Source organism: Ornithodoros turicata, chromosome 5 (assembly GCF_037126465.1).
Source record: "Ornithodoros turicata isolate Travis chromosome 5, ASM3712646v1, whole genome shotgun sequence".
NCBI classification, from domain to species: domain Eukaryota; kingdom Metazoa; phylum Arthropoda; class Arachnida; order Ixodida; family Argasidae; genus Ornithodoros; species Ornithodoros turicata.
The window spans coordinates 15,518,804-15,543,111 of NC_088205.1; the positions used below are offsets into that span (position 1 = coordinate 15,518,804).

The 24,308-nt window shown below is 45.9% G+C and overlaps 1 protein-coding gene across 4 annotated transcripts; it reads right to left on the minus strand.

Moving 5' to 3' along the window:
* Nucleotides 1-1,978: 1,978 nt before the first annotated feature.
* LOC135395332 (uncharacterized) lies at nt 1,979-23,509 on the minus strand. 4 transcript variants are annotated; one of them, XM_064626561.1, is made up of 13 exons: nt 23,377-23,509; nt 23,239-23,293; nt 23,041-23,167; nt 20,939-21,027; nt 20,600-20,701; nt 15,245-15,295; nt 14,805-14,924; nt 11,992-12,036; nt 10,516-10,566; nt 10,072-10,191; nt 9,378-9,422; nt 2,505-2,558; nt 1,979-2,303 (listed from the first exon to the last, which is right to left on the minus strand). In XM_064626561.1, exons 2-13 carry the CDS (start codon nt 23,290-23,292, stop codon nt 2,079-2,081), a joined length of 1,083 nt encoding a protein of 360 aa, XP_064482631.1. In that variant the 5' UTR covers nt 23,293; nt 23,377-23,509; the 3' UTR covers nt 1,979-2,078. The 4 variants fall into 4 exon arrangements, with proteins under 4 accessions (XP_064482631.1, XP_064482633.1, XP_064482632.1 ...); XM_064626563.1 differs by lacking the exon at nt 20,600-20,701; XM_064626562.1 differs by lacking the exon at nt 23,377-23,509 and having other exon boundaries at nt 23,235-23,284.
* Nucleotides 23,510-24,308: the final 799 nt, after the last annotated feature.

Below are 24,308 nucleotides of genomic sequence, written 5' to 3' on the forward strand. Positions count from 1 at the left end.
CATTAACACCACTTCTGGTGACTGTTGTTTCCATAGAAGGTGTAATAGGGGAGTATATGCAATGTTACACCCTAATTACACCTCAAACACACCAAAAAAGGTGTTCTGAAATTTACAGTGCACTGTTTCAGTGATTGTATTGTGTGCGACCAACAACCTCATATTTGTACGTTATGCTATACGATATCCAATACCTCTGAATAGTGTGCAAGTGTGTGTTCCTAGACAGGAACATTTGACAGTTATTCGTTACTGGTTATATTTATGTCTTGTTCTCGTTTTAATCGTACTCGCACTCATAATACATATGCTCACGATAATGTAAAAAAAAAGTTACTACAACGTTTGCAAGGAAAGTGGACTAGCTCGCAAAAAGTAAGCCACTCACTAAGTACTATACTGCTTATAATTAGCGCTTAACAGTACAATATTGTCACTAAAAACTAACGCCGAACAGTAAACAACTTTAGTTAGGCTAATGAACACCATTACCCACTCGCCGAGCACTTCAACCGCCGCTCGCATAATCCCCTGACCCGTAGAAATTGGAAACACTCACCTTTCTCACGCCACCAATCCTACTTTTGACAGCGCACCCAAACACCACTTTTCACTGAAACGACGTCGACTTTGACGCTAATCCACGTTAAAGTCGACTCTCTCCGGCAGAAAGTTTCTTCGACGGCCGAAGCCTTTAAACCCACGCCGCTCGAGCTTTGCCAGACGCTAAGCCACGAAGTCCCGCGGTTCCCGCGGCCTCCGGCACGACTACACCACGCGCAAGCTCCGGGCCAAGTCGTACGACTAACGCATGCGCACACGCAATCCTTTCGCTTTTATATAGGCGTATATGTTAGCATTCTTCCTTCTAGTGGGTCGATATGAAACTGTGTGGCGAAACATTCTGTTGTGGTGGGGGGACAATATTGTCGGGGCAATTCAGACCATGCTGGGGGGGATCGACAATCAGCGCGTGTCTGCGGTGGGGCTCTTCAACACGTTCAAGCCTAATTTGAGTAGAAAAATCCGGGTCATGGTCGCGTCGCGTATTTCGATTCTGTCGCTATCTGCAAAGTAGCGACGATACAGACGGCGGGCCTGGCCGGAAAATTAAGCGGTGCTGTGATGAGGTGCGGAAGCAAGTGTTAGTACCGCGAAGCAACTGTGGCTACTCGCTCCGCAAATGAGTTTCGCGCGTCAGAAGTAGGTGGAGGGAAAAAAAAACGATGCTCGCATATATCACTCCGTACGTATCGTGTCTAAATTCGCCGAGGTTCCACGTGGGGCCGGCACAAAGGTAAACAGTGGAGCCATGGTTTTCATGTATTCTCCGTTTTCTTGAAAGTTTCGAACAGTATTGAATATTATCACACTTGGATGGAGTGTCGGCGTTTTTATTTCTCAAAAACGTGCTTCGCATGAACTGGCTAGGTAAAGCGCCATCTTTCGGGTGTGTTCGGAATGCTTCTCGGCGCTTCCAATCTGGTAGGCACTAGGTCCATTAAAGCCACACAGCCAAAGTTATGTAAGCGTAGAACATTATAAAGCTTACCAACTTGAGAGAGAGAGAGAGAAAGCAAGTCGAGAGTTGTCTCATGCGCAGTGCATATATCAGATTATGTTACTCCACCAACTGTTATGCGAGTGAGAGAGAGAGTGCGTGTGTTAGAGAGAGAGAAAGGGGAGAGAGTTGTCCCAAGCGTAGCGTATACATCAGATTACGTTACTCCACCAAATGTCATGCTACCAACTTGTGAAACCAAAGGGAAAGTGAATGAGTGTGTGTGAGAGAACAAGAAGAGAGTCGACTCATGCGTAGTGCATGCTTCAGATAATGTTTTCGTCCTCCATACTGGGCTGGTTTGCTCGGGAAATTCCTCTGTACGTGAGAAACGTGTGGACGACATGCATCACCTCTGACGTGCCATCTGCTTGCCTGTCCTGATCAGGTACATCGTACACACACACAAAAAAAAGCTCAACTGCACGAATAATTTAATAGTTTCGTAGAACAACATTAGGTCAACATTATGTCGAGGCTCATTATCGTTGAGAGATATCGTTATCCTGTTTGCGGGCTATTTGAGTCGTTGAAATCCAAGGCCCGGACTGAAGCCTTCCGGCCAAGGAGCTATCTGTTCCGGAGGTCCATGCTTAAACGCAGGCGCTGGAGGGCAAGCGGCCGGGGGTGACTTGACGGTGACCGGTAGCGCCATCTTGCCCAGTTTCTCTGCCAGTTCTTTCTTGCGGATTCCTTCGCGCATCCAACTGACGTATTCTTTGATACCAGCTAATGCGACCACCTGCGCAGTAAAAGGTCGCCTTTTCTCCCAGTGCTCCTGAAGTGCTGCTGCTCCATTGTAGTGCGCTGATATGTACGAGAGTTTTTAGTATTCTATCTTAGCTGCTGAGATCAACGGGGTATTTCTCTCCAGAGTTATTCCGCGTAGCGCTCTTTTGTAGCTACTTTTGAGGCGCTCATTATCATTGCTTGGGCTTATTACCTTGAAGACAAGACGGAATACCACGTATAACAACAGGACCGTCAGTTTCGCGTCCTGCAAAAGAAATCGACATTATGTATTAATAGTCAGTTTGCGTGCATCGTACGGCTGTCGCGTTTGCGAGGGAAGAGAAGGGATTGAGTACGTAAGGGATCGCGTTTGCGTGCGTGGTGGTTCTGTGCACTGCGCGTGCGCAGAAGCACCAACGCTATGCCTTACGGACGCAAAGGCGATAGCGTACGATGCACTGAAACGCTATGTATTTAAACGGTCCGATAACCCGTACTACCCGCTGGAACATCACAGGTACACTACGGATAAACAATTTGAGTAGTAGAATGCTTTCTGCGGAAATACGACCATTGAGAAAGCTGGTCTTTCAGGTGACCATATCAGTTGTCGTGATAAATGTGTTTCAGAGTGGATCACGTTAAGGTTACTCTAATTACGTATCACAACGCGAGACAACGCCAAAATAAACGTAGTACATGTGCATGCACACGTAATACTACGTGAAGAGTAACTTTGAGTGGGCGGATTAGCTCAAACGATTTAATGGTTGGTCACCAAGCACCCCAGAACAAACCGTGCCGGTCGGCACGCGCAGTTAAAGGAGCACTCAGGTGGCCCCATATTTATACATACATACATATATATATATATATATATATGTTTATTTATTTATTTTTTGCAGAGTGTTCTCCCCGAATAAAATGAGTTCCTGCGAATCAACCATGAGGTGACCTACAGTTCTGTTCCGCACACCTTTGAAAAACCCTTTTCCACGTGAAAAGTGCACATCGCAGAACGAGAGGACGTCGTGACTTAAAGGGGCACTAAATTCAAAAACAACATGCTCTCAAATGAAAGTCCGTGTTTCAATTAATACGATTCAAACAAAATTGGTTCGCACAACACTACCGTTTAGAAGAAAACGCAATGAAAACCGAGTCGTCTTTGGCGGCAACGAATGGGATCCCCAGGAGGCAAAGATTGGCGGCTTCCAATCGGACAGTAGGAGAAGCGCGCGCATACCTATCGTGGGCGTGTGGATCTGGAACGGGTCCCATCGTAGTGTTCCGTATATGCGCGGCATGATGCGCAACTCTGCGTTTTTCAATACTGATTCACTAATTGTAACCCACAACAGTTCTCGCGAATGTTCCACTGACAGCATTTATCTTCACGTACTTCGGACAGCAACGCCAGTCCGTCTCGCATCGCGCACTATGTTTTTCACCGGGACTCCTCCATGGTGTGGCACGCGCAGCATGGACTAAAAACACCGACGCACGAGCTGAAGCGTCGTTCACTGCTTAGCGCCGAAGGACGAGAGTCCGGTATAATTTTGATTGTAGCTTCGTAACGGAATCAAGTTTTGAATTATGATAACAAGTACGAAATTGACATAGCGTTTAACGTAATTTGAAGTGAACTTGCAGTGAACTTTGGAGTTTCTGCATTTTAGTGCCCCTTTAAGGGCTGTTTATACTCCAAAGAACGCAGACGACCGAGCGCGCTCAACGAGGTTGACTGTTGTCGGTTGACGTCCGAGTGTTTATACTCGAGCGGCGTAAATCACGGTGCTCCAGCAGCGATGGGCGCCGTATCATCACACGTGCGCTTCCCGGAGAGAAGGAAAGAAAACTGGCGGAGTCCAGGGAACACGTGCAAGCACGTGCACATGGACAGACGTTGCTATTTTTAACGCACGTGCATGTTAGTCTCCCCATTCATCATCATTCTTCGTTGCTGTTTGTCTTCGTGAAGGGTCAAAAGGCGTGATAGAGGAAAAAGCATGTTGTTGAGTGTCCTTCATAAATATTTCAAGTACATTTCTTACTACTTTAATATCAGCAGGATTTTTTAAAGTGCATATCATTACAAATACTTTACTTCAAGCACTTTGCCCGTCACTGCTGAAAGGTCTGTTTGCTGTAAGGATATGGGGGGGGGGGGGGGGACTTCGTTGCTCACTGGTGCTTTCAGTGCGGATTATTGGTGACTGCGAATGAACAAGAACGCTGCGCATTCTAAACGCTGCAGACAACCTTGGTACGAGTGATATCGGCACATGATGATTAAGAATCTTGTAAATCTTGATGCGTTGGATCATTCTTTCTACATGAATTCGAACCATGTACAATGTTGTAACAGTCTGTCATTTGAGTTTCTCTATATTGTTCACCCGAAAAAAATGGAGGCGTAATTAGCAGGATTTGGTCTCCTGGATTAATATGATATAGTAAGCCAGAGTCAGCAGTGACAGATGAATCACTTGTGCGTCCCCCGTAGCCTTCAGAGACAAAGCAGATCCCCCATTTGAAGCAACCACTACAAGAAATTTCACTGTGTGGCAGCCATTGTAGTTGAGAAAAAAAAAGTATTCCTTGTCTTTCCGGTGTATCTGGAGTTTCGATTCCAATTTGCACCTGGGATAGTGTACAGAAAAATACTTCGGGAGCCACTGAGTATGTCCAACACTAAATGGAAAATGCTGGACTCTGTTGTTCTGTGAATTCCAAAAGGACGCCTTGGAAGGAAAGGAAATGCTCAGCTTGAATTTCATCAGGAAAACTAGGAGTTTGTTTGGTAAGGTCACATCTGTTTCTCCGACTCTGTGGTGTGCTATGAGGCTCAACAGCAGAGCAAATACATTCATGCTCACACCACAGATATGTCACTTATAATTTCTTGGGATCCAGAGATGTTGTCATATCCTTGGAAAACAGAGCACCTCTCGCTGCTGCCAGTAGCAACATAGATCTCCCATTTGGTGTCTGGGTTGGGTCATGTACAGTCGCTGTTTCCGAAGTGCTACTGTAGACTGTGATCACACGAGGATGTGACACTTGAGTACTTGCCCCTTCGGCTGTCACATAGGAAATAAATACCCGAAAGTCTCCATTGTGCTCAGTTTTCGGTTCTTCAGTCTGTCCTTCCTTCTTCCTAGGAAATCAGTAAACACGGGATTTTGGTTACCCCGTTCGTGACACATACTGATGCAATTAGTTCCCCTGAATATTGCTTACCATGGTTTGATAACCTCGCACATGTGCAATGGTCTCCTCAGTTGTGTCATCCTCCATTGATTCAGTGTCAGCTGATGATGTGCTCTCTAACATCCGAGCACAGTGCCTCTTCAAATCTGCGACATAATAAGAGAGTTGGGCATAATCAATCGAACAACAGGTTTGTCATGCAGGAAATTGTGACGGAAGCCTTGCCAAAATACCTTTCATAACGATCCAACACTTGTGCTGGAGCGCATTTTTCTTTTTTCTTTTTTTCTTCTTTTCCTGCACGCTGGCGGGAACACAGTTGGCACGTATGATGCGTGGTTTTCGATGTTGCTTTTCATCCCACCAACAAAGTGGTCCCTGCAAAGCGGGCATCTTTTGAAGGCACCCACGTGGTACCATCTTCACTATAAAAAAATGGTATTCCGTTGTAAATTCAACACTGCAACGACGTTATCATGCCCATGTGGTGTACGTACTTTTCACGCCGAATAGCTTGGATCCAACGAAGTTTCCTTTCATCCTCATACGGGTGTGACGGAAGCCGTTATTGGAACATTCTGTTACGTTCAGCCGCGGTCAGTTCAGCCATGTGAAATTGAGCCGGCGTGCACGATTGCTCAAAACTGCATTAAAGTGTGTCCGCTCGCTGCCATATTCACTCCAGTACAGCAGTATAGACTGCGTGTGGCGTTCCTCAACTTTTGTTACGTTCAGCCATGATGGCGTACACGACACCGTTCCTCAAAACTGCATTAATGCACACGCGCTCGCTGCCAATTCCACACCACGAATTCCGCGTTCCAGCGCACGAGGCGCTGTTGTCTGTCTGCAAGCTTTAGCGAACGATGCCTAAACGGCTCATCAAAGTTAGCGCAGCGTGCCGTAGGCGCCCGATCGCGCAGGGCGACACCCCACGGGCTACGTTGGCTACCGCTTACTAGCGACTTACATACATACATAACCTACTTGCACCCGTAAGCGGCGCGTGAGCTGCGATGAAAAAACAAAGAAACAAGGCAAAGAGCCTTCGCCACGCCACGAGGCGTCGTCGGCCGTCGTCGGCTGTTTTCACACGCAGTCTTTTTTCTTTTTTTTTTTTTTTGTAAATTCGATTGCACAGTTATAATCGCGGGAGCGAAAATATCTTGCATGGTGACTCCTGGTGGACAGCTTGGCAGACGAGGCAGGGTTTCGGGCGATGTTAAATGTCAACTATATGTTCCTTTAAAACAGAACAAAAAAACCCCAAGAACGGGCAATCGTGACGAGCATGATGCTGCTACTGCTCCACTCAATGAGTCCAGCTACAACATTCCTTCCCACTATACTCTGACTTCGAGCGCCGGCGGAGAGGTGGCGTACGCCATTTTGTGTCAATTTGCATACATGATAGTTAAGACAAAAAGGCGTACGCCTCCTCGAATCAGAAGCGATAGCCCTATCAATCGTGGCAATGGTTGGCGCAGAGCGTGCTATGTGGTGAGCAGTGATGGCCAGTAGTTAACTACATGTAGTTATACTAGTTAAATTACCTGATTGTAGTTAAAAAGTAGTTATCAACTACTTGCAGAAATGTAGTGGCAACTACTAGTTAAACTACTATTTTGAGTAGTTAACTACAGTAGTTAGGTTACTGCAGGCGCCAACTATTTCCGATTTTGCCGCAAGCTGTACGGCACGATTGTGCTTCAGACTTTTACCTTGAGCTACTTGTTTGATGAGAACGGAGGTGCAGAGCAATTGTGTCGTGCATGTGTACTAAATCTTCGCTTTTAATGCTTGTCTAGTGAAGCTTCATTTGCTGTGAAATAATTCTGCAACTTAGTTTATCGCGTAGGCACAGAAAGAATCCCACCGCAAGCTTTGTATTCGACGATCGTAGCAATGGCTTGAGCCGAAGTTTATCATTGCTTGTGATTCATAATTAGGTGTCCAAGAACACTACAAGGCATTGGTGTTGATGGACAACGTTAAGTAGTTATAGATGTAGTTAAAATACATCGCAGTAGTTAAAGAAATAGTTTTAACTACTCCCCTGAAAAGTAGTTGAACTACTAGTTAAACTAGTTAGTGGCCATCACTGGTGGTGAGTGCACGCGCAGATAAAACGGAACAAAAACCTTTCAGTCGTGAGGAGTACGATGCTGCTTGTCCACACACGGTACAACACTACACTGTTAAAACTGAGTTTCACCACATAGCACTCTCCTACACTCTAAAAACAGAACTTCACCGCATAGCACGTAGTGCGCCAATCATCGCCGCGAACGATTGGGTTATCGCTTTCGATTCGAGAAGAGAGAGAGGCGTACGCCTTTTTGTGGCAATTACCATATACTCAAATTGCCACAAAAAGGCGTACGCCCCCTTCTCTCCTCGAATCGGAAGCGATAACCCTATGATTGGTGACAATGGTTGGCGCACAGCGTGTTATGTGGTGAAGCTGTGTTTTAGAGCGTGCTATGTGGTGAAACTAATTTTTAACAGTGTACGTACCGTATGCAATATGTATTATAGGGACCGTGCGACACCTAAAGGGGAGCGCGCTGCTCCGTCGCGACAGCGCCGCCAGTGGCGGTCTTGGAAGTATCCGACGTGATACCACGCCGCCCGTTCTATGCATTCTCAAGTGGAACCGTAGCTTGCGTGGCGACCGCCGTAATTAGAAGGGCTAATTTTCGAGGCGCAAATAATGTGGAACCTTTCTGGGGCGCGAACAAAGAAAATGGAGACAAACTGCACAGAAGCAACCACCGGATTTATAATGTATCTAACAGTGCGGAAGGAGAACAGCCACTGGCGTCTGTCTGGTCAAAACACCTGTAAGTGATACGTCGAGAGAATGGTTGTTTGACGCCTCACAAAATCCTGGCTTGCTAGCGAAGGCTATATACGTGTATTTCTCCAGCCATTTGTAATATCATGTTGTTGACAGAGTCTTGTATTCCTTTCGTCCTCTTTGCACACACATACCTTCGTCATTGAAATCTACATCGTGCGTCCATTTTATCCATACAAATAAACACGTAAGGTCACAACTTATTGTCTGAACTTGTACTGAAGTTTTTCCAGTATCTTCAAATACAATAACGCTAAAGAGATCCTCAAAGAATAAATTATATGAGTTTTTACCTCGGCTACCGCCGTCTAGGCTTGCGGCACGACCGCTCTGAAATGGTCGGTGCGTAAATACTAAACCTTTTGGACAACGTTGAACTTCCGTTCTCACTGTGAGACTCGTCAACCAGATTACCGGGAGCAATATCAGCTCTGGGCACTGGCGATGAAACACCTCAATCATTATCTCGAAATAGGTTGCCGTTTGGTTGGTGCATTTGACGGTGATACGGTGATACAGTATCCAGCGGCGTTTCACCGTCACGAAAGTGGAAACTGTAAATCATTGATCATTTTGCAGGTCCTCATTCAGTTTCATTGGAATTAGAACAAAAGAAATAGAATATATTCGCTCATGTTGTGCACACCCCATGCAATGGCCGAACGCGCGTCACAAACGCGATTCGCTGCGAGTCTAGTGCCCTCGGCGGTATTGGAAGCATAGAAATCACGAGAAATGAAACATCCGGTCCCTAATGAAGAGTTCTTTTAAGTGCTGGCACAGTTAGCGATGCAACAGTTCCCAGTGTGGCAAAAAAAGACGCCCGCACTTGACATGTAAACAAAGCTGGCTACCCGGCGGCTATCACGCGAGGTACTTTCTCCGGAGGCCGCATCGCGGCGCCACCAGTTTGCCGCACAGTCCCTATAGTATGTGGTACATGTACTAGCTTCCGATGTACCGTTTTAGTATAACACGTTTCTGTATACTGTGACAGCCGTTTGAACTTACAGGTAGACGGCCTGGTTCCTCGTCAACGACAAGATCACGTGGCCTCTGCAAATAGGAAAAGATTGATGTTATGATTGGTGTCCATGACACTCTACTTACACTACAACAACAACAACAACTTTACTTTATAATGATGATTGGAGAGTTAAATCGCGAGGAGCGATACTTTACCCCAACGCGCTACTATTCTGTAGAGTAAAACATATTGAATGGTTGGAATGTTTGTTATATGCCTGCTGACTCCTGTAACGACCCCCATCGCGTCAACGGTATCCTAAATAAATCAATATAATATTGAAACGACGGAACGCGTCCTGCAAACCACTTTGAGAAGCCATTTTGGGCAATCTGAAACTAGAGTGGCATCTTGTCCCCGTCTTGCGCCGTTTCTTCGTGTTGGATAATCACGTAATAAGTCTCGACCTCAATGGCGGTTCTTGGACCGTTTATGTGCGGTATGGCTCCAGTCCAAGTTAGCGAAGCACGTGACATCGGAAACTGCTGCACTTTAGTGACGTTAGGCGAGCGATACATACAGATAAGATTAGGCACGTACGAGACAGAACAGTTGAGAACTACGCGTTTTGGCGGCCGGGTCAGCTTGAGACCTAGTCTTCTGTAACGTGCAACTCTTGGCATGGGTTGCCTCACTCTCAAACGTTGCGCTCATGGACTGCTGAAGAGTTGTAATCACCTTTCGTCTCTCTTCGGCACCAGCGGTCATTGAGGCTGTCAGGTTGTCTGCCTCTATTTCTTCCGGGTTAGGTTCCATGACTACTCTTTCTGGTTCACGTCCTGGGTTATATTGTCCATACTGCGTGGTACAAAATTGGTAACATTAGTAAAAATTGGTAACAGGGGCTGGTACAAAATTGGCGACATTTGTACTGTGTGTATAGACCGCCATGATAACGAGCCACAGCACGCTATGACGGAAGTTTTTGGACAGCTTGAGTTCTGACACATAATGTGTTCACTTGTTACCCTAACAACACCGAATACCCTCTGGACGTACGAAGAATGTCCTAATGGGTTCGTACGTCCGATGGATATCTGAGGGATATTCATCGGACATACAGATTTCTTAGGACATTATTCGTACATCCTGAGGATGTTTGGTGTTGGGGTACGTACTTACGCGAGTGGACGGCTGTTCTGTGGTCGGATGTTCCGTCGGACGAGCCAAGCCCTGTGAGGGACAAGTTTGCCAACGTCATTTATCGATTACGCGGACGAAGATATTTGCGTTACATAAGGGAAGAGAATAATGGCCTGCGCTCTTAATCAACTTGTAGGCCTCCACACCGACACTCTTCATTACATTTAACTATACTTTGTCCACACTTTGTCGCCGGGATTGTTCTTATTGAGACAACGTATCTCTCGCTATCACTCTGTCTCAATCTCTCTCTCTCTCATGCTCCATCTTTTCAGTGGTCGGCCGAATTAGCGTTGCAGCGACAACAGGATTTGTTACGGACGCTTATGCAGAGTGTCTTCGCTCTTCTGATTCACTGAACTCGTACTAATATAGTTCAGCCACACTCTAAAAAGAGAACTTCACCGCATATCACGCTGTGCGTTAACCATTGCCAAGAAGAAGAGAGAAGAAGAAGAGAAGAGAGAAGAAGAAGAGAGAGGTGGGCGTACGCCTTTTTGTGGGATATATGAAATTGCCACAAAAAGGCGTACGCCCCCGTCTCTCTTCGAATCAGAAGCGATAACCCTATCATTCTTTGCAATGGTTGGCGCACACCGTGCTATGCAGTGAAGTTCTGTTTTCGAGTGCAGACGCCGAAGAAAATCGTTTGGGGAGTTCGGGTTTTACCCGAAAGTGCCTTGCAACATGAAATCGAGATAGCATCTTTTTCTGAAAACCGGTTACAAAAGGTTCTCCCACCGACGCTACACACATAGCACGCTCCTAGCGAACCACCATACCGAATGATATCATTCTGTGTCATGATTCGTTCAAAACAGGGGAGGAGCCTATCTGGGACAAGCATAATGTGTCCTAGATAGGCGCCTCCTCCCACTTTCAGCAAATAAGGACACAAAACGACATCATTCGGAATGACGGTTGGCTAGGAGCGTGTTATGTGGTGAAGTTCTGTTTTAATAGTGCACTCTAAAAACAGAGCTTCACCGCATAGCACTTTGTGCACCAACCACTGCCACGAATGATAGGGTTGTCGCTCCTGATCTGAAAAGAGATTGAGGGGCGTACGCCATTTTGTGTCAGTTTGGGTACATAATAATTACCCTAAGACAAAAAAGCGTACGCCTCCCTCTCTTCTCGAATCAGAAGGGATAGCCTTATCAATAGTGGTAATGGTTGGCGCAGAGTGTGCTATGTGGTGAAGTTCTGCTTTGAGAGTGCACGCGCAGTTAAAACGGAACAAAAAACTTTCAATCGTGAGGAGTACGATGCTGCTTGTCCACACAAAGAGTGCCGTTACAACACTACACTGTTAAAAAAAATGTGGTGAAACTCATTTTTAACAGTGTACGTGAGGTACGTAATATGTATTATAGTACGTGGTACATGTACTAGCTTCCGATGTACCGTTTTAGTATACCTCGTTTCTGTACTGTGGCAGCCGTTTGAACTTACCGGTAGACGGCCTTGTTCCTCGTCAACGACAACATCACGTGGCCTCTGCAAATAGGAAGAGATTGATGTTATGATTGGCGTCCATGACACGCTACTTGTACTACAACAACAACTTTACTTTATGATGATGATTAGAGAGTTTCATCGCCGGGAGCGATACTTTACCCCGACGCGCTACTATTCTGTAGAGTAAAACATGTTGAATGGTTGGAATGGAACATAAAACAAGTTGGAATGTTTGTTATATGCCGGCTGACTCCTGTAGCGACCCCCGTCGGCGCGTCAACGGTATCCTAAATAAATCAATAAAATATTGAAACGACGGAACGCGTCCTGGAAACCACTTTGAGAGACCATTTTGGGTAATCGGAACCGTAACTTCGTTGTTTCAGTAAAAATTAACGAGAGCAGCATCTCGTCCCCGTCTTGAGCCGTTTCTTCGCGTTGTATAACCACGTAGTAAGGGTTACATCCCACTTCGCCTATTCCCATTTCGCCTAATTCGGTTATCAAATTAAAGAGGTCGGCGGTGTGACAGGCGTTACACTGTTAAAACAGAACTTCACCACATGGCACGCTCCTAGCCAACCATCATGCCGAATGATATCATTCTGTGTCATGATTTGTTCAAAACAGGGGAGGAGCCTATCTGGGACAAGCATAATGTGTCCTAGATAGGCGCCTCCTCCCATTTTCACCAAATCAATGCACACAATGATATCATTCAGAATGATGGTTGGCTAGGAGCGTGCTATGTGGTGAAGTTCTGTTTTAACAGTGTAGGCGAAATGGGACTGCTGTGCAATTTCATTAGGCGAAACGGGACTGTCTACAAGTGGGCATTACTTACACGTCCCTCCCCGATGGTGACGTCTCTAAGAAATGAATGCGCTCGTCCGATAACAACCTTACGTCGACCGAAACAAGGTCCCTTTACATTTGCAAATGAAGGTATGCGCGATGGAAAGCGGACAACTGCTCACCGGACGTTTGCTCATCAGTTCAGAGCTGAGACCAGACATTTGCTCACCCCGTTCTATTTTACCATGAGCCCACCCTGACAGTTTCATAATTTATCTTCATCTTTTCTCTCTGTGTGAAACAGTGAATTATAGTAAGCGGTGTATTTCCCAGATCAATTTTATTTTTCGAACCTTTTAGCAACGACAGCAACGTCCGACAGCTGATATCTATACAAACAAAAAAAGAAAGAAAATCAATTTCGGTCTTCCCTTGGTGGAAGCAATGGCTTCGATAACGCAAATTATGACAATCTTAGATGATGTCAGTCTTTTTGGCCCTTTATAGCCGTGGCCACAGCGCGCTTTTCTTTGTTGATCTGAACACAAAATTATAGTCGGCATTTGTGTGGTAGTGATTTTCAAGAAACGAGGAAACTGAGTTATGAAGTACCAAATTACCTTTCTAACGTTTACCTATACCCAGATAGTTTCCATCCCATGCAGTAGCTGTATTAAAAAATCATTTCAAGGCCCCAATAATTTTGGCTCCAAACTTTCACGACGCGACCATAGGGATTATATGTGCATGCGATCTGCATTCGCGAGCTGCATTCGCGAAGTCAGTGTTCAAGTCTTTGGCTGGACTAGTTTGCTTAGCGCTGAGCCCTATATTACCCTCACAGCATTTCGTAAAAGCAGCAGTCATACACATTATCTTTATCTGCTTTCACTTTCTTCATGCCTCTAGCCTCTCGACCAGCCTCTAAGGCCCCCTTTTGTGTTTGTGATGTCTTTCATTTTTTTTAAGGAATAGCAAGTCGGCCTACGCCTGACGGCCTCCCTCACTTTCACTTTTCAATAAGCATTCCCCCCCCCCCCCCGATAAACACTCCTACATCCTACACCGCCTTGTATGTATTTGTCCTTTCTATGTTGTTCCAGCCTCAGAACATCAGTTCTCTCATATTCTACACCGCCTTTGCCGATATTGCACACATGCGTGCGTGAATGAGTGTGTGTCAGAAAAAGAAAAAAGGGAGAAATTGGCGCCACGTGAGTCCTACATTGCTTCAATGCACATTTGTGCACATTTATGGATTACTTTGCTATCACAGAGCTACAGCAATGCGCGCGATTGGAAACATTCAATCTTCATCCTGGATTCGTCAGGGATCCCTAACTGATGTCCATGATTCACACGAGCTTGAATATAACTAACAAAGAGATAAAGTTGTTATGTGGAGATGTATAATTAACTTTGACTTCCCGATACAGAATAACGAATTTCTCACATTGACTTTTGTGTAAGAACAAAAAAAAATGTCAACGCAAGGCTATGCTTGAGTAAAATCAACAAGGTTGTAGAGTTATATGAAGATGCGAAAGTGACATTTGGCAGCACGTCAGGGGACCGCCTTCTATCCTCACGTGACACGGATTAGTAGGCGAAGTGGGACTGTCTGCAGCATACATTAGGCCAAATGGGACCCCCCTGCAGTTCGGTGAACCTGCTTAGGACGGCGAGATAATCCGCTAAAAAGCATTAGGCGAAATGGGAAGACACGGTAGTAAGTCTCGACCTCAATGGCGGTTCTTGTACCGTTTATGCACGGTATGGCTCCAGTCCAAGTTAGCGAAGCACGTGACATCGGAAACTGTTGCACTTTAGTGACGTTAGGCGAGCGATACAAACAGATAAGATTAGGCACGTACGAGACAGAACAGTTGAGAACTACGCGTTTTGGTCGGCCGGGTCAGTTCAGAGCTAGTCTTCTGTAACGTGCAACTGTTGGCAAGGGTTGCGTCACTCTCAGACGTTGCGCTCATGGACTGCTGAAGAGTTGTAATCACCTTTCGTCCCTCTGCGGCACCAGCGGTCATTGAGGCTGTCAGGTTGTCTGCCTCTGTTTCTTCCGGTTTAGGTTCCATGACTACTCTTTCTGGTTCACGTCCTGGGTTATATTGTCCATACTGCGTGGTACAAAATTGGTGGTAAAAATTGGTAACAAAGGGCTGGTACAAAATTGGTAACATTTGTACTGCGTGTATAGACCGCCATGAGAACGAGCCACAGCACGCTATGACGTAAGTTTTTGGACAGCTTGAGTACTGACACATAATGTGTGTACTTGTTACCCTAACAACACCGAATACCCGCTGGACGTACGAATAATGCCCTAATGGATTCGTACGTCCGATGGATATCTGAGGGATATTCATCAGACATACAGATTTCTTGGGACATTATTCGTACATCCCGAGGATGTTTGGTGTTAGGGGTACGTACTTACGCGAGTGGACGGCCGTTCTGTGGTCGGATGTTCCGTCGGACGAGCCAAGCCCTGTGAGGGACAAGTTTGCCGACGTCATTTATCGATTACACGGACAAAGATATTTGCGTTACATAAGTGAAGAGAATAATGAACTGCGCTCTTGTTCAACTTGTAGGCCTCCACACCAAAATCTTCATTACACTTTAACTACACCTTGTCTACACTTTGTCGCTGAGAATTGTTCTTACTATCACTCTCGATCACTCGATCTCTCTCTCTCTGTCTATATCTCTTTCTGTCTCATGCTCCGTCTCTTCAGTGGTCGCCCGAATTAGCGTTGCAGCGACAACAGGATTTGTTACGGACGCTTATGAAGAGTGTCTTCACCAGTGATGGCCACTAACTACTTCTACAGTAGTTTAACTATAACTACTAACTACTTCGCGATGGAGTAGTTTAACTAGTAGTTCAACTACTTTTCAGGGGAGTAGTTAAAACTACTTCTTTAACTGCTGCAATGTAGTTTAACTACATCTGTAACTACTTAACGTTGTCCATCAACACCAATCCCTTGTAGTGTTCTTGGACACCTAAATATGAATCACACGGAATGATAAATTTTGGCTCAAGCCACTGCTACGACAGTCAAATACAAAGCTTACAACGGGATACTTTTTGTGCCTAAGTTGCAGAATTATTTCACAGCAAATGAGGCTTCACGAGACAAGCATTAAAAGTGAAGAGTTAGTACACATGCATGACACAATTGCTCTGCACCTCCCTTCTCATCAAACAAGTAGCTCAAGGTAAAAGTCGGAAGCACAATCGTGCCGTAAAGCTTGCGGCAAAATCGGAAGTAGTTTGGGCCATCAGTAACCTAACTACTGTAGTTAACTACTTAAAATAGTAGTTTAACTAGTAGTTGCCACTACATTTCTGCAAGTAGTTGATAACTACTTTTTAACTACAATCTGGTAGTTTAACTAGTAGTTTAACTACTGGCCATCACTGGTCTTCACTCTTCTGATGCACTGGATTCGTAGTAATATAGTTCAGCCAGACCCGGAAGAAAATCGTCTACACTTGCACTTGCACTTGTTTACAGCATGAAATCGAGATCGCATCACTTTCTGAAAACCGGTTACAAAAGGTTGTTCTCCCATCAACGCGACACACTGTTAAAATAGAACTTCACCACATAGCACGCTCCTAGCCAACCACCATACCGAATGATATCATTCTGTGTCATGATTCGTTCACAACAGGGGAAGACCCTATCTGGGACAAGCATAATGTGTCCCAGATAGGCGTCTCCTCTCATTTCAGCAAATAAGGACACAAAATGATATCGTTCGGAATGACGGTTGTCTAGGAGCGTGCTATGTGGTGAAGTTCTGTTTTAATAGTGCACTCTAAAAACAGAGCTTCACCGCATAGCACTTTGTGCGCCAACCGCTGCCACGAATGATATGATTATCGCTTTTGATTTGAAGAGAGAGAGAAGGGCGTGCACCTTTTTGTGGCAATTTGGATACTATATGGTAATTGCCACAAAAAGGCGTACGCCTCCCTCTCTCCTCGAATCAAAGCAGATAACGCTATCATTCGCGTCAATGATTGGCGCACTTCGTGCTATGCGGTGAAGTTCTCTTTTTAGTTTGCACGTATGCAAACTGCCAAAAAGTGGCCAGAAGTGGCCCGTTCGTTTCCTTCTATGTGTAGCACTAATAGTAACGCCGAGACCGTGACGTCTCCCACGAGGCCATCTGAAAAATATTCTAGTTTGTTCTAATTGAGAAAAACGATGCCATGACACGCAAACGAGAAGGAAATGAAAAAGACGAGCAGAGTTATTGCCTGCTCTCGTCGCAACATTTATTCCCTCTACCACGACTTCGCGGCACGTCATTAAGACATTAATTAACGCATCTCTTTAATTTCATCCGTTGTTTCGTTTTCAGCTCCTATGGAAGGACGGTTCACCGGAATAAGTAAAAAAACATCTGAGACTGCAGTATCTTGTACCAGTTAAAGCTAGTGGGCAACTCCCATTAAAGAGTAAGATGGGACTTGATAATGATGGTAGCTCATCGTAATGTTTAAGAAGTTTGGTCAGACAAGAAAAAACAGACGTAGTAGTAGATGGCGCAATTAACCTAGGATGGACACGACCCAATCCTCATAACGCCCAGCTGCGTACTTCAATTACTTCAATTGAATAATGCCAGTTGAAGAAAATGCTCCAGCAGTGAGATTCGAACCCACAACCTGCTAGCTACGCCTGCCACGCTACTAAATACTGGGATTATTCCGCTGAAGTATGCAGCTGGACGTTGTACCCATCCTTCTTTGTCAACTGCTACTACATCGTATTACTATAAGAAGAAAAAAAAGAGTGCGAAAATGTGGTAACGTCTATAGTTACCACCTAGGTCAACTGTCTATATAGTTAACACCTAGATCGTCTGATAAAGGGTGTAAAAGGGTGGTAAAAGCAATTATCACATATCCAAAATGTTACAAAAAGGCGTATGCCCCCCTCGCTCACCAAATCAGAAGCGGAAACCCTATCATTCGTATAGGTAGCAGGTAGAACTTTGCACGCTTTTAGGCACAACATATGGGACAACTATTACCTCCTAAAAGGTGTAACTGCACCACCCTTTTTTCTAAGGGTGTACGTCATATTACAACGTTACATGGGAAAGATGCCACCCGCCTCGACTGTATTTGTCTGTGCGAATTTGGGAGTGACTGTGGCATGCAATGTAAGAGGTATAAGAGTGAGTTTTAGTACGTCGTACGCTATCGCATTTGCGTACAAAAGGAATAGCGTTGGTGTTTTTGCGCACTGCGCGAAGCTCTTTCTCTTGTGGCCGTGCGCAGAACCATCAACGCTATCCCCTTCCGCATACGCAAAGCCAATAGCCCAGCCAAAGCCAATGCGTAGCTTACACTCTTAAAAATGAACTTCACCGCATAGCACGCTCCTACACTCTAAAAACTGCACTTCACCGCATAGCACGCTCTGCGCCAACCATTGCCACGAATGATTGGGTTATCGCTTCTGATTCGAGGAGAGAGAGAGGCGTACGCCTTTTTGTGTCAATTATCATATATCCAAATTGACACAAAAAGGCATACGCCTCCCCCTCTCCTCGAATCAGGAGCGATAACCCTATCATTAGTGGCAATGGTTGGCGCAGAGCGTGCTATGCGGTGAAGTTCAATTTTTAGAGTGTAGCCAACCATAATCTCGAATGATATCGTTATCTTCCCAGACTTGTTGAAAACGGGAGGCGTTTTGTGACACTTATGCTGTTCATAATTGTCACAAAAAAGGCGTACGCCCCCCCGTTTTCAACAAATAAGGGAAGATGACGTTATCATTCGAGATGATGGTTGGCTAGGAGCGTGCTATGCGGTGAAGTTCATTTTTAAGAGTAGCCCATGAAGCCAAGCCTAGCCTAGCCTAGCCTAGCCCAGCCTAGCCCAGCCCAGCCCAGCCCAGCCTATAGACCACTTGCACTCCTACGTCATTGATTACGTTTCGCCGCCGCGCAAAGCATGCTGGTGGGCACCTATCAACCTTATCAGCCTTTTCGGCCTATCAGCAGACGCGTTTTTCCAGCTTCTTGCCAACCAGAGCAAAATATAACCTCGAACCGGTCTTCTCGGGACGCCACATGTTTGTAAACAGAAAGTGGTCTATATAGCCTCGCGTAGCCTAGCGTAGCAAAAAGGCACAGATGCAGGTGAGGTGGTGGAAGTGTAAAAAAAGCCTGAATTTGGGCAAGAAAGACGTTCTTTTTTTTTTTTTTTTTTGCCTCACTCAGGCTTTTTTTACAGTGTGGATTTCTTCAACTGCCATAATTCAATTGAATAATGTGTAATATTTTACACAATGCGTGAGTAAGCTTTCATGGGAGGTGTGCAGAGCCCGTTAGGGGACTTTTCTTATTCCGGGTTAGCGCCACGAAGCAACTGTGGCCATGCGCAGCGTAGAAGTTGGGAGGCAGGGGGTTAGCATGTGTCTTGAGCTGACTTCAGAGGGAACTGCGCCAACATTCGTCTAGAAAGTCTTCGAAAGCCCCAAGGAAACCCTCGTACAGCACAGCCAGTGGTAGGATTCGAACCCACCACCTCCCAGTCTTCAGCACGAGGCTGGGCCATGCTGCTGGTGGTAAACAACCCTTTCGAATATATAGGGTGAGGGAGGAGCGGTTGCTTTCATATAATTCTATACGGACGGGCACAAATCAGGGTCGCGGAGTTGACACTCCGGGGGTTGGAATGATTCCGGAATCATTCCAGATTTATCAGAGCCCGGAATGGAATTGGAATGGAATGGCGGAAACTGTCCTATAGGAAGGGAATGGAATTACGCATTTTTTTTTTTTCGCAGACGGAATGGAATTGGAATGGACTGGTCTGGGTGCCACACGGTCAAGGGCGAAATAACATTGTCTTTTTGCTTTTTTCGTGATGGGTAGTGTCAATCTCCTCTACACTCTAAAAACTGAAATTCACCCCATGGCACGCTCTGCGCCAACCATTGCCAGGAATGATACGATTATCGCTTCTCGTTGGAGGAGAGAGTGAGGCGTACGCCTTTTTGTGTCAGTTTGGATATATGATAATTGACACAAAAAGGCGTACGCCTCCCTCTCTCCTCGAATAAGAAGCGATAACCCTATCATTCGTGGCAATGGTTGGCGCAGAGCGTGCTATGTGGTGAAGTTCAGTTTTTAGAGTGTATAGCACTGCTGGGCTACCCAGCACTGTTACCGGTCCCTGTTCTCTTATTGATGGAATTAAAGGAACGGAATGGGGTTGCCAAGCCATTCCAGGAGTGGGAATTGGCCATATCTTTTCATTCCGAGGAATTGAAAGGAATGGAATTATCACAAATCTCCATTCCTCGGAAGGAAATGGAATGGGTGAACCCATTCCGCAACCCTGGTACAAATAGTTTTCACGAATATTTCAAATAGTTACAAAATTGGCCAGGGCAGAAAAGGAAATGAACCGCAGATGGTTGCCGGCTATACTTTGCACCAATCTTTGGTTCGGTGTTCTACAGTGTTGGCCCAAATATAGGGCAAAAAGACCTCGCAACACAGAACAGTTTAGCATACAACAGAATATCCACTGAATGGTCACGGTGCTGTTAATCACGTGAGATACCGAAGCATCTTCGCTGGCAATATTCGACAGAAGTTTTGAACAGGCGTAAGTGGCAGCGATAACATCGTTACGATTTCTTTGACAGAAGGAATGATAGTGCGTCATTCGATTTTACTAAAGCACCGCGGTGTGTGAGCAGGGCGATTTCCTTCTGTTCCTTCTTGAGAATTTTCACATTGTACTTACGTCCATAAAGCTCATATTCGCCGCAGCAACGCCGATAGTGAAGTCGAAGGCCGAATCCAATATTCCCCAGGCCCAAGCTGCGAGCACTAAGTGAGGTTTTTCCTTCAAAACAAAAACTGCCTTAGAAATGAAAGTTACCAAAAATGCTTATCCCTTCATTAATATTAAAGGAGATCTGAAAATTTCGTGAACGGACTTCGTCCGGTCCGGTGAAGGGATAGTTCTATTTTATTACCACTCGTTCCAAGCCTTATTTCTATACCATGCGGGTGCAGGAATAAGTGATCTTATTCTGTTACACCAGACAAGACGTTGGAAAGCAGTATAAAGGTATCTCACATTTTCTACGCCGACATAGAGACAAGCATCGAAGACAATGCTGATGGCCGCGAGTCCACCAACGACTAGGGTACCCTCCATTGGTGTCACTGAAGCCAAGGAAACATTCGATCAGCGCTGTCGCCGTTTACTAGAGCTGCATACAATGGCTTCATGTTATGCAAACGCACCCCATGCAAGTTACATATTTTATCAATAGACGCCTGCTTGAATGCCAATAGAATGCGATGCCTTTTCATTCCGAGGAATTGAAAGGAATGGAATTATCACAAATCTCCATTCCTCGGAATGGAATTGGAATGGAATGGGTGATCCCATTCCGCAACCCTGCTGGGAAATAAAAGGGGTTTTGAAACAGGGGTGCCCATTGTCACCAATTCTTTTTATGCTTTATATGAGTGGTATTGAGCGAGAGTTAGAAGGCAGCGGTTTTGGGCTTTAACCTGAGCTACGGAATTGGGACACAACAAACGAGCCAAAAGACTCCAGGGCTGATATATGCAGACGATATTGTTCTTATGGCAGACAGAAGAGAGGAGTTGCAGAGCCTTATACAAATATGCGGAAAGGGGGGAGAAGCCCTGGGAAGCTCCGTAGTGAAAAATCGGGAGTTATGACGTATAATGCAAAGCAGGAGAGACCCCCCCCCCACATACAGGGTACAGAAATTAAGGACGTTCAGAAATACAGATATCTGGAAGTATGGTTTGCGGGTGGACAAAATTACCCGAGGGAACACGAGGGAGAGGTTATGAAGAAAGTCAGGAGGAATGCGTCGGTGACGAAAAGCAGAGCGCTCTCTGGGTATGCAGTCGATATGAAGTAATACGAATGGTATGGAAAGTATGGAAAAGGGTAATGGTATGACATTTGGGAACGTGGTCCTAAGCATAAATGCGGGCATATTACATTTCATGGAGACTCGACAAAGGGGTGTAGGGCGACTAGCGCTTTGGGGCGCATGGGACAACACCCAATGAGGGGGTGGCGGGTGATATGGGCTGGTCGACGTTTGAAAGCAGGGAAGGACTAAGTAAAATACGATGTGAAAATCGGGTTAGAACATTGGGGGAAAACAGCTGGGCAAGGAAGACACTGTCTTACATATACCTTCAAAATATTGACACTCGGTGGAGGAGGAGAACCAGAATGCTTACAGCAAAGATACCTCACACGCACCAAAGAGGAGGGAAAGAAGAGTACGTGAACCAGAGTCAGGGAAGCTGAGACAAGAAAATGGCAGGAACGTATGAAGGGGAAGTCAGCACTACAGATGTACAGTGAGAGAAAGACCGAGGTCGCAAGAAAGGAACTTGTTGATTATTCGTACGGGAGCACGTTATTGTTTGAGGCAAGAACGGCATATGTTACGGACCAAAACTCATTAAGCGAAATTCCAACGGGACATCGACACGAGATGTAGCTGGTGCACGGAAGGGGAGGAGGAAACAGTGGAGCATGTCATCTTGAGATGTAGGGGACTCAACCTGGCACCTAGAGAGGGTGTCGAGCTGCGGGAGGCGCTCGATTTTGAAAAGGGGCGAGGGAGGGGTGGACCAAGACGCGAGGAAATCTCGATTGAACGACTGGTGGCGCAGAAAGAGATAACTAATAGGGATTTATTTGACTACCAAATACTTTATGAATTAACCAATTTGTAGCTATAATATTAGTTCCTTAAAATGCTAGGTGGCGTATGCTACCGTCCGATACAAAGGGAAAGCCGTTATCCATTCATCCATCCATCCATCCAGACCCATTATGCTTCTTAACGAAACTATTACGCGAATTCCTTTCACGATCCGGTGTCGTCGTTGATTCCCAAGAGAGTGATGATAACAGCAACTTTGCTTCCACACTTTCTGCAGACGATGCATCACGTCACCCCTCCACACTAAAATGTAGAGCATAGCTACTGGGTGCCGGGATTGGCCAAGTGATGACAACACAGCAACGTCACGGCCATAAGCCTGTTACATTACATGCTGCAAAGAATGTCCTTACCCTGAGGTTTGTAGTCACTACAAGCAATTACGCGTGGACCTCACGTCTGACCGACCGCTACATTGTCCCCGGGACGGTAGACAAACAGTAGAGCTTACTGTATCTGTCAAGGTTCTTGACAGCAGGCGCTATTTCTTCGAGCAGCTTTAGGGGGTGAGTTGGTTCCGTGGGAAGAAGATCCTCGTAACGCATAAACATGTACAAAACGTTACCTACATTGACGCACTGTAAGAGAAGGGACAGTAGGTCTAACAACAACGCACAGCACTGCCTTAAAAGGAAGCGATCTCACTTACGAAGCAAAAGGCAGCCAACAACTTTATGCGCAATATGGTGTTCGCGTAACACATCCTGCACAGTAATCGTCACGGCAGTCATAATTGGGAATAGCAGCAGATTGCGGAGTTCAAATTACCCAGTCCATTCCTAATTACCTTGAGAGAAGCGTAGCACCTCAGAAAACTGATTGTCCCGTGGAGAACTCAACGAGGACTTTAGTCACCTGCGCATGACAGCTTCCACGAATTATTCCACGCGTTCCTCGTCGTCTTCTCCCTTTGTGGCGATTCTACGGCCCCCGGGTCCTATGCACGACCTACTAGATTATAACGACCATGTCATAATCAGCAATCCCTATACGGAGCCCGTCCGCACGATCCGCTAGGGGCGCTACTCATCGGCACGCGAGATGATGATGATGATCTGCGAGATCTGCACGTACTGATCCCTATAGAATAGGCATATACATACATACATATACTCTGAATCATGTCATTCTGTGTCCTGATTTGTTGAAAACAAAGGGAGGCGCCTATCTGGGACATGCATTATGTCCCAGGTGGGCGCCTCCTCCCATTTTCAAAACAAACAGGGCAAAGAGACTCACGGAGCCTTGCCCCCCCTCCCCCCCTGTTTTAACAGCGTTCACAGGCATGTATCGCACATACACTGCGGCTCTGAAAGATCGTGGCGCAGAGGTTTCCACAAACGAGATGAGGTTCCCGGTAAGGCAGGGAACACGCCTGAAGCGACCGTATACACTCACCGCAGAACTTCACCGCATAGCACGCTCTTCGCCCACCATTGCCACGGTTATCGCTTCTGATTCGAAGAGAGAGAGGGGCGTACGCCTTTTTGTGTGAATTTCACCACACAACCACCACCATCTTGTGTCAAGAATGTCCTTACCCTGAGGTATGATGATGATGGTGGTGGTGGTGGTTAGACGGGCGACGTCACGGCTATCGCAGGGAGACCGAACGGGGGGGGGGGGGGGGGGTAATGTTGAGATAGGCTTGCCGTTGATGCAAACAACGCGAGACGTTCACCACACAGCACGCTGAAGGCCAACCATTGCACAGAATGC

Bases quoted from the DNA above. Each gene is read 5' to 3' on its own strand.
- LOC135395332 (XM_064626561.1), bottom strand. From the start codon at position 23,292: ATGTGTTACGCGAACACCATATTGCGCATAAAGTTGTTGGCTGCCTTT. The intron at 10,567-11,991 runs GTAAGTTCAAAC...TGTCCCTCACAG, and splicing joins AGGAACAAGGCCGTCTACCG to GGCTTGGCTCGTCCGACGGA. The intron at 9,423-10,071 runs GTGATTACAACT...TCCTATTTGCAG, and splicing joins GTGCCGAAGAGAGACGAAAG to AGGCCACGTGATCTTGTCGT.